At 41.3% G+C, this 11,084-nt stretch overlaps 1 protein-coding gene across 1 annotated transcript; it reads left to right on the top strand.

The window, feature by feature from the left end:
- The first annotated feature begins 1,104 nt into the window (after positions 1 to 1,104).
- Positions 1,105 to 7,783, top strand: LOC125511185 (protein DGS1, mitochondrial). Its single transcript, XM_048676490.1, has 14 exons — positions 1,105 to 1,471; positions 1,794 to 1,908; positions 2,009 to 2,212; positions 2,476 to 2,604; positions 2,699 to 2,866; positions 3,598 to 3,792; positions 4,328 to 4,428; positions 5,261 to 5,350; positions 6,104 to 6,176; positions 6,251 to 6,279; positions 6,398 to 6,521; positions 6,761 to 6,871; positions 7,177 to 7,277; positions 7,362 to 7,783. The coding sequence occupies exons 1-14, from the start codon at positions 1,215 to 1,217 to the stop codon at positions 7,474 to 7,476; spliced, it is 1,812 nt and encodes a 603-aa protein (XP_048532447.1). The 5' UTR covers positions 1,105 to 1,214; the 3' UTR covers positions 7,477 to 7,783.
- Positions 7,784 to 11,084: the final 3,301 nt, after the last annotated feature.

The raw sequence follows: 11,084 nt of genomic DNA, 5'->3' as shown, positions 1-11,084 counted from the left end.
GAGGTGAGCTGCAGCGAGGCGGGCAAGGGGAGCGTTCGCGGTGAGCGGGCGCGTGGAGGGCGTCAGGGATGCGGGGCGCGGGACAAGCTGCGTCTGGCGAGCGAGGCAGGCAGGCGGCGCGGGAGCTGGCGCGACGGCCGCGGCGAGCGCGAGCGCGCACGCGAGCTGGCGCGTGCAGGCGGCCGCGGGGCGACTTCCCTTCCTTGTGCAGCCACCCACATCCAGAGCCAGAGCCAGGGACAAAAACAAAGGAGTCTCGCAGGCGAGCGACCGTGCGTGCGTGCATGCATGAGCATGGCATGGCATGGCAGCGACATGGAGATCACGTACAGTGCTGGCACAGCGGACGCCATTGCCAAATATACGTGCGTGCGTGTTGGCGCTGCCGCTCCACCCTCCGACCGGGCCCTGCCCATGCACGCCCGCCCCATCCGTCACGACGACGCACCACAGCTCGTGTCTGGCAGAGTATGAACTGCTAGCAAGTCTGGCCAATCATGCATCGCAGCGTGCGGGCGCAGCGGCCGCGGGGCGGGAAGAGGCCGAGCTGCGGCGTGGAGGCAAGCTCGCGGGCGCGGGACGCGGGTTGAGGCGGCGCGGGAGCTCGCCCACCAGGTGTTCGACCGAATGCCGACGCAGACATGCATAAAATGCGTCTTGGCCCCGTTGGGCGTACCGACCGCCCCATACAAAAAAGCGGATACGGACGCGCGGACAACCGACAAAAAAGAACAAAATCGATGTCCGTTTGGATCGGTCCATTGAACTTGCTCTTAGTTGTAGTATATGTTTCAATATACTCCCTCTGTTTCTAAATATATGTCTTTTTAGACATTTCAAATGGAGTCTTTTAGATATATGAGTCTTTTTAGACATATTTTAGAGTGTAGATTCACTTATTTTGCTTCGTATTTAGCCACTTGCTGAAATCTTTAAAAAGACCTATATTTAAGAACGGAGGGAGTACTTGTGTAATCTTTTCATATTTTTAAAACTGAAAAGATTCAAAAAATAGTAATTCAAAATTCGGGCGCTATTTGCAATTTCCGCGATAACTAGATTGTGATTTTTCAACCAGAAAGAAATTGTGATTTCCTCCACATTGTGCAGGACCCATCGGTCCTGTGCTTCGTCTGAAGCGCTTCCATATGTCCAACTCCAAACCCATCCCAGAACCCGACTAAAGTTTCAAACCGGACATCTTCCCGATCCTTATGGCGACCTCGCCGCCGCGGAGCCCTAACTCAGGCGATCGGCCCGAGACCGCTGACCTCGCTCTCGCAGCTCCGGCACAGCCCACTCGCATATGGAACTCCCTCGTCGCCCGTCTCCCTACGCTACCGAACTCCCTCCTCCTCGTCGCCGCCTCCGATCTCCTCCGCCGCCTCTTGGCGGTCCGCAGACGCCGCCGCCGCCGCCGCCGCCCTTCTCTCCCACTCCCCATCTACGATGAAGCCGCAAGCTCCGCCCGGTGAGAACCTCTACTCGAATCAGCGCGGCGCCTGTGATTCCAATGCCGCGCAGGCTTTTGCTGGAGTAGTGCTGTACTTTGTGCTCTCGTTGACTGCTGACAGAACGGAGTAGATTTGTGCGGATTTAGTGTTACAGGTTACGAGATGACCTGTGATGAACTTGTAGAAACGTGTTCAGGAATTGGTCACTCGACCCAAAATATAGGACCCACCACTACTCTTGAGCTAACGCATCATAGATCTGGTCATCTAGCTATCTGTCCGGTGTTCCTTGTTTGTGAAGAATTACCTGGAATGCTTTTGACTATATGTTATTAACAGGGTTTCTGGTGAGATGCCCAAAGCTTTTGCCATCTTAGAAGATATCGTGCAGCATACTTTATCTGATTTGCATAGCATTCAGAAGAGCTTACTTTATTGGAAGTCCAAAGCTGAGGTATTAAGTCAATTGATAACTTTTTTTTTGCCTTTTTAGTATGCAGAGAAGTTAATATTATTTTGCTACTTACCTACTTTTGCCTGTGGTAATTTTTCAGGGAACAAACTCACATAAAATGTACTTTATGATGTTTGAAAGAGGTCCAAGGGCCTTCCTTGAAGCAACATGTCAAACACTAACTAGACTCAGGAGCAATGGGAGTCCATCCGAGTACCTTTTAGGCTCTGCATCTGATATAGTCTCAGTAAAACTTGCTGTCCTGACGAATATGCAACATCGATTGGCTGCTTTTCTGGCTGAGGTTTGCTACTCTAACGTGTTTATCGTGAAAAAGTAGCAATAGCGCCATGGTTTCAACTTTCTGCTGATGTGAAGTAGAATAAAACAGTCAAAAAGCATTTTCGTGATTAACCTTGCTCCTGCTCTCCAAAAAAAAGGAAACAAAAAGAAACTGTTGTATCGCTGTAGTCAAATTTCAAAGTTATCTTTATTTGAATAATGTTGCTTTGTGCTACATGACTTGTCATTTACATGAACTTAAACTCTGACTTGCTTCTTCTATAGGTTTACTCTGAAGTTGATAAATGCAGAGAAGGATTAACTGAAAGTTCAGATAAATCACTACATACACTATTTGTTATTTTGAACACCGTCTTCCCCAAATTGGAGGTATCTCTTACAAATGCTAGTGAGGTATGCAATGCCTGTTGTCCATATATTTGGATTTGTAACATGTTTTGCCTCTTTGATGCTATGTCGTTTAATTAGTTAAAACACATGTCTTCAGGGGCAAACTCTACCATTCACTCATGACGAAAACTCATCTCAACTTATCTTCGAAAGATTGCCAGAGGTTGATGTTGAGAGTCCACAATGGAGTGAGGCCTTAGCAACAGATGCTATTAGTCTGATCTATGAAAACCTCCAGAAGCTAGATAGTTTTGTTTCCTCTCAGGTAAGTAACTCATTTCAACGATGACACATGTGAGATCATCGTCTTCCCAGTCTCATAGCACAATGACCTTAGACCATTACAGGGTTAACACATTTGAGGGGATAACTTGGCAGTGACGGCTCCTTCAGGGGGGATGTGAGAGTAGAGATGTGGATGAACCTTCCTTTTCTGTCCGTCTTAAAAGAAATCAGGATACAAGTGCCTCTCTTCATGGGGTGCCATCTCTAGTAGATGGAAACCATCATTAGGAAATAGATAACTAACATATATAAATAGGAAATAGATAAAACAGGCAGGTGGATTTTAGAAATATTTCGCTGAAATATATATAAAAGCTACCCTCCAGTCATGGGGATTGTTGCCAGTTTGCCACCCTTCTGCATGTCTTTCGTCCTCTATGCCATAAAACTCAGGTTCTTGATTTCTGTTACCTGAGTTGTTGGAGGGGTATTAAAGTTTTAATTTCAGTATTTTATATTTACCCGTTTGTGCTTATCTATATCTATATGCCAGTCACACATGCTTTCTTATTATAAATTGGTGGTAGGATTACAGCTATACCAATACCAGTATAGTACCAATGACAGAATTGAAAATATCAAGCATGAGGTATCTGAATTAATCCTGTGGATAACATAGCGATAATGTGTAGCTTGTATGGCACTCCATGTAAAGTACATGCTGCTTAGTATTACGTAATTTATCTGAAGCGTGTTTTTGTTTGCGGATAGCTTTCAAGTCATAAAAAGCCAAGAAATATGACCATATACTGGTTACCCTACACGTGTGGAGCAATTGGCCTCTCTGCATGTTCCCTATGGCTTTTGCGCCATAGTAGCTTGATGGGAAGTTCTGACATGGACAACTGGATTCAAGATGCTAAGGAGTCAGTTGCTGGATTCTGGGATGAACATGTTGAGAGACCAGTAAGACACTTTCTTTATATGTCTTCTACTATTATTTATCTTATATGGCATTCTAGTGTAAGTTAACTGAAGGCAAATCAAGGTATTTAATGAAGGCAGAGGCTTTTCAGGTTGGTTCTGGTTGTACATTTACTTATGCAAGATATCGTGTGAGGTCCTGCCAGAAGCATTGGTTTGTTTGTCACATATAACTGAAAAAAGAAGCATGCCGCCTTGTGCGTTACTGGCTGTAGTGTTTGCTTATGGTGGTAACAGATTGATGGAAGTGAATTCATGTTTTCCTTACGGGAGCATTTGTATATGTTAAGATGAAGATGCTTTAGTAGATGAGCATATATTCATATATAAGCCACAAAGCTTGTCAATATTCACCTTCATCGGTGTTGTAATTGTCAAAATACTGTTCAATTTTTATGCGGAACTGTTGAAGTCCAGAAAGCATTGCTACAAGCTGGTCTACATTTCTATAAATTTGGAAATCAGTCAAGTTATTGTGCTCACTTCATGACTGCCTTTTATGTTTTGACAATTGCAGATCATTTCCATTAGAGATGAGCTATTCGAGACATTCAAGCGAACAGATAAACGTGTAATGGAAAGGGAAGAGGTCCAACTAACCGAAGAATCATTGCACAGGTTGTTCCCAATGCTGTCATTCTCTAATCTGAATTATTATACTCATGGTTCTTTCTTGAAATAGAGTAGAGCTATTATAGCATGACTTTGAGGAGATGAGATACTAGAATAGGGAGAAACAGATCATAGATGAGACAGGACTTACGGTTAAAAATAGTAATCATAGACTGATCTCTTCTTGTTTGTTCTTATGAGTAACAACACGCAGCCTTTTATAGGCCAACTAAACTTGTCCCCAATACTGTTCTTTGTCTAGCAATCCAATCCAACTCAAACTCAATTTGTCAATCTGCACCCATTACTCTCTCCATTTTTAAATGTAAAACGCATTCAATTGTTTATGACAACTGATAATTTCTCCATTGATATGTGGTTATGTGAAACAGAACCACAATTCACAATAATCATAAGCAAGTACATTTGAATATGGATCTACCGACATCAATTTTATGTCACATAAACTGCCTTGTCTTAACCAATTCACAATCATAAGCAAGTACATTTGAATATGAATCTACCGACATCTAATTTCATGGAGTAATTGTTGGTCAAAGTCAGTATAGTACAATTTATGTACACCCTACATTTTTAAAGAGAGAGAGTAGTAATATAAACAGAACCTTGTTCATCCAAACGCCTACGTGCTGTTCCTTATGTACTTTCATTTTGCTATAATAATATTGCTTCATTTTGGAGCGGCGTAATTATCCCAGTGAAAATCTATTTGTTCGCATTTTCTTGAATATGTAAAACTTTAGCGTCGCGTTTTATGTTCTGAAATGCAATAGAGTACCAAATCACATTGTGCATTATTTGACCATGCTGGTTACAGGATGTTAATTACCTTTTGTGAGCAAACTTCAAAGGAAAAACCAGCACAAGATGCATCATTGCAGGAGTTGCTGGAGATTGTCATGAAAAGGTAAGACTGAACTTTTAACCATACATACTGTTGTTCATTCATCCTGTATCTTCAGCCAGTTGTTGCAAGTTCAATGGCCACTTGAATATTGTAATTTCTTGTTGCTTACTCTGGAGCAATACTACATGTCCACCTTCCTGTTCTGCCTTATAAAGACATCTTCAATCGCTTTTCAGTTCCCTTGTGCAACTAAAATAGTGTTGGCACTGGGGCTGACAAAAGATAAGCATTTTATGGGGGGCGTAAGAAAGCCATCTGAACTAGTTTAAGTCATATGGAATATGTGAAAAATCTTGGTCATAGCAGCAAATAATTCCACTCGGTGGATTTTTATTTAATGCTTATTTACATTTGCATTTAAATGTTTAGTACCTATTTTTGAGAATCCCAATCGAACTTGAGTTTCTGCTGTGAGTGATAGAAACAAACTTCAGGAAGCTAGGGATAGTACCTATTTGTTCAGCATGACTCCTAAGAAGCGGTCGATACAAATACAATTTATATATCTACAATTGCATCCAGAGAGTCGCATGCTTTACAGATACTTTAGGCATGTTGCTTATATATCTTGATATCTAGTAATTTACATGTGTTTTGGCTCATCCCGCAATGGATTAGTTCTTTATATGGTGTTTGTTTCCTTCAAAGCTGTCTTGGCTGTTTATATTCTATGAACCATCTGAGTAATGTGTGAAAAAGGACGACATTGTTCCTGTTTATTTGTGCATTGAGCTGTATTGTACATAAATGCAGATATGAGAAGGAATCGATGCATCCAATTCAGAATCTGTTCAGTGGAGAATTAGCACGAGCCATGCTTATTCAGGTTTTTTTTTTCGTTTCTTGTGCATTCAACTCAAGTTAACTTGCATTTTTTCTCACCCATCTTGGAAATTTCAGGTTCAGAAGCTAAAACTGGATCTTCAGGAGTAAGTTGTACTATTATATCTGATAATATTAGTTACATGCATAATGATAAAATGTGCATTTCTTTGTATTTATATATTATTTATTTACACCAGAGATGATTGAATTGGTCTTATACAGGGCAATGCTGGAACTGGATCAGATTCTCAAGGCAAATGAGATAAACTTTGCTATTCTTGCAGCTCTGCCTGCATTTGGTCTTCTGCTTCTCCTGCTGTTTTTAGTGCGAGCATGGGCTATGCATGTATGTATATAGATTCTGTTCATTATCTTCTTGATTACAATACATCTAAGGCATCTGACGCAAGTGGTTATAGGTCTTCGAGACATTCATATGTTGCTTTCTAATATGTTTGTGCTATACATCTTGTGCGGTTTGCACCATGGTCATGTCCTATTTGCCATTCGTACCATGAACAGGCGTGTGAAAAGTTAATAGGATTGCAGTTCAAATGTCTAACATTTACTGTCACAATAATATAGGACCAAGGTGCAGAGGGAAGAGGAAGGATTGCACGTCATCAGCGGTGGCAGCTACTCATAGAAGTAGAGCGAAGACTTAAAGAGTTCAAGAAATGCATGATTAATGAGATGGTAATATTATCTATAGATGTTTAGTCTATTCTACGCATTAATTTTGACGTGTACACATATTCCATTTCAAGTTTTACGTCACATTTGGCCTGTTGGTGGGTAACTAGTTTCCTTATTATGACTATCAAACTTGCCGGTTGCTTTTAATCTGCACAATATTGCCCGTTCACCAAAATATGAGGGGGGGCAGAACTTTGAAGACGAATAAACTGAGACGAAAGTGATGTTCTGTTGATGAGATGAATGGGCTCGTTTGTCAGGAACTTTCAGCTAGTGATTGATTCCCTTAATTTCCTGCTTCACAGGACGAGGAGGCGAGCTGTAAATTCGGATTGACTCTCTACACCCTTGATAGATTATACAAAGCTGTTGAGGTGCATGCGAAGGAAACAGGCGAGTGGTCAAGGTCAGTCATCTAAAAATTCTCTTTCTGGCCTCTCTACTTGATTATTGTGGATGGCCTGTGGACCAAATCGCGTTTGCATTGCAGCTTGAGAGATGACATGTTTAATCTGGCAAAGCCTAATGTCGGAGTGGCGGACAAGCTGGATGTTCTTAAAGGGCTCAAGTGGAACTACGCCTGCTTACGTCCATCGCTGTCATGAACTTTAGCTGTGATTCATTTTTGAGATGGTTCTACCCTGAAACCATACGGTGACATGCAATCCACTTTGCATATTTTTTGAGAATAGTCTTTTGATGTGAATGCTTCGGAGCCTTTTGCTCTGTGCAACGGGATAGCCACCACACCGTAAGTTTGCGCCAGGGGTTCCTGAGTTTCATCTATTGCAATCTGTGTGTTGCTGCTACACGCAATGGGCTTGTGGCGTTGCTGCTACACCCATTTGACCTTTAAACTGGAATATACTTCTGTAAACATGACTTTTTACCCGTTCGTTTGTGTTTGTTGCACCGTTGGCGTTTTTCTTTGAACATTCACCGCTGGTGTTGTTTATTTCTCGTGTCTAAAGGAAACGATTCCGAGGTTGAAGAGCATTCCCTTTCTTAAGAACAAAATGAACAGGATTTCACAGGCTTATTTTCTTTTTCTGAAAAAAGGATTTCACAGGCTTATACAAAAGAGTAGGTATTATTGGGCTTTTAGCCCATTTAATATTTTCAATAATTCCTGAAAATCTTAGAGGCCCATAAGGGAAGTGTGAAAAGTTTAGCCTCACCCTGATTGTGATGAAATCACTAATTAAGTGGTACCCTTGCAAACCATTACAAAGGTCATGTGTTGATTACCCTAAAAAAGGTCACGTGTTGACAAGTGGCGCATTGTACCACTTGTCGTAACCTGTGAGTTCTTTTTTTATATATATTCGTTTTCGCAAAACGTTTTAACTCTTGAATCATATGTCGAAATCATGAACCGTTTTCATTGTTGGATTTTTCACCCCGAGATCTTGGAAAATACATCCCACGTTAATAGATTTTGACAAAAAACTTAGAAATACAAAAACAAAACCTAAAAAAATGAAACCAGAAAGACCGAAACCTAGAATTAAAAAAGCGTAACCCAAAAGCATGGTTGTGTCATTTTTTTCATTTTTTTGGGCAGACTACTTTTCCTTTTTCAAGAAGTACATGTTGTGGTTTTTCGTTTTCGGGAAGCACAACTCGCGGGAGCATATGCTCTGCTTTTCCCTTTTCAATACTCACTGCCTTTTTTTTTGAGGAAGCACATTGTCCTTGTTCCTTTCCGGGAAGCACAATTACGCTTTTCATGGAAGCTTATGTTGCGTTTTTTTGAGGAAACACAATTGTGGACGTGCTTTTCCTTAATGTGCTTATCTATACCAATATAAAAAGACCCAAAGAGGCAGATCTAAACCATCCCAATCGTCAAATCATGTTATCTAGATATTCAAATCGCTCCAATGTTGAGCATCAAACACGTTTAACACTCTAATTACCCATCACTGCCATTGGTTATAAACATGTTTTGACTCAATGCTATCCCATAAAATCTGCCATGTAATTACTATCCTACCATTCCCGCGAAAAAGTAATTGATATCTTATCAAATACCAATGTGCAACAGATATATCTTACCTAATATAACATGCAACTAATATCCTACCTAATATAAATGTGCATTGCACGTACATTATTACTAGTCATAGAAGTACATGCCGTGCTTCTAAAAAGTCAAATGGAAAATTAAGAAAAAAATCGAAAGCCAGAAAAAACGCGTGACACAAAGGAAAAAAACAGAAATCCTGAGGGCGCGCCCAATGCACGACACGTGGCGGCTGCTGGGGGCACCACTTGGTGCGCTCCCAGGGGCCTACAAATGACCTCCGCGGAAGCCTCAAAAGGATGCCCGTTAGGTAGTTGCTCCCCGATTGTGAAGGGTGTGTTGGACCACCCCCACTATAGGGCTATTGGGCGCCTCTCCGTAACGTAACTGATCACTAGTTTTTTTAGGGATGCTGAGCACTAACTTTTTCTAGGGGTAACCCAAGTTTTATTCGGCAAAAGCCCAGAATGTGGGTACAATTCTAGTCATGGGATGGGCCAAACCAAACGTGACATCCTAAACGTAATGAAAGGGCAAACTTGGCTAAACTGTATGTTACGACATTGACAGCATGACCTTCAAAAGTAAATCACAATTAAATAAAGATGCTTGAAGATTTTTTTTTACAGATAATGGATCCATTTCGCCTCGACAACCTTTGTGGATAGCTCCGATAACCTCCTTTCCATCCGATGCAACCACAAAATTATGGAGGTTGAGATTTTGTGCTAGAGATAGGACCTCCCTACAGCTATTGCCTCCAAAATCGAAGGATCATCTACTGCTCCTATAACAAGAACTGAGCTACCCAAATAGGTGCCACCTGCATCTCTACAAACCTCAGCGGTAGACCCTCCCTACTTCCTTTCAACATCCTGTGTTGACATGTATTTTTGCATAGCTCATTGGCGGGGCTTTTAGGCATTGGTTGTTGACCACGGGTATGGATGGCTAGCCTTGAGAAGGAACCGAAGGAATTTCTTTCATCATGTCCAACAAGTCGATGAACCTGTTGAACAATGAATAGATTGGGGATTTTGAAAAATGATCTTGTGGATATCCTTGCGACATGCTGTCCATATAGCCCAAAGAGTGTCTAAGAGCTTCACGAAGAGAGTATGTGATAATGAGTTCATGAGAGTAAAGAGCCACTGTTTTTGCATAGTTGTTGTTACTAGGTTTTTGAGCCAATTCCTCATCCACCAATGCCCATGAATCCAGTGAACCGCACATGCCACAAGAACTCGAATATGTCATGTGTCGAGCACTAGCTGCTACGCGACATGGCAACGCCCTGACAAATCCTGTTTGGACGTCCTTTGCGTTAGCATGGCGCGTAGGAATTGCTTCCACAGACCGGGCCCATTACTTGAGTTTATTGCCAGTATTTTTTTATTATGTTCTCGGTTTCTTCCGACTTAGACTATGTTCTTTAGTTTTCCTTTTGCATTTCTTCATGTTTTCTATTTTTGCCTTTTCTTTTTTCTTTTCACTTATAGATATATACTACTCCCTCCGTAAACTAATATAAGAGCGTTTAGAATACTAAAGTAGTGATCTAAAAGCTCTTATATTAGTTTACAGAGGGAGTAAATTTTTATAGATGGATTTTCCCCATAGTATACAAACATATATTCATAGGAGTATGAACACTATTTTCATCTTTGAACTTAAAAAAAACACTTACATTTTGTAATCCATGTGTATTTTTTTTCAAACTCATGATGAATATTTTTCAAATATGTGATGATTTTTCTTAAATATGCAATGAACATTCTTTCAAATACATGATGAATATTTTTCAATTTCAGTATGAACATTTTTTAAAATACATGAATGGACAAAAAAAATTAAAATACACAATGAGCGATTAATAATTTTGAAATGCACGATGTCATTTTAAATTATGCATACTTGAACATTTTAATATTTCGCAAAATTTTATTTCCTTTTGACAGCCCATACAAGGGCTGTGTGGGCGTTTCACTTCCCATTCGACGCTTTAAGCGTCAGATAGGAGCACTCCAGAGACCGCCATTCCCGTCGGCTAGGGCTGCTTTGCTTGTAAGTAGAACCAAAAGGCCCATTCAGCATCCTGGTTGATCCAAAAGCCCACGCGGTGTTGGACAACGTAATCGCCTTCGTCACCGCGACCACAGCGCCGCCGCCTCTCCTCTCTTCCCCACC

This window comes from Triticum urartu, chromosome 1 (assembly GCF_003073215.2).
Source record: "Triticum urartu cultivar G1812 chromosome 1, Tu2.1, whole genome shotgun sequence".
Taxonomy (NCBI): domain Eukaryota; kingdom Viridiplantae; phylum Streptophyta; class Magnoliopsida; order Poales; family Poaceae; genus Triticum; species Triticum urartu.
The sequence above is the reverse complement of the archived record's forward strand: the minus strand, read 5'-3'. Positions and strand labels throughout refer to the sequence as shown.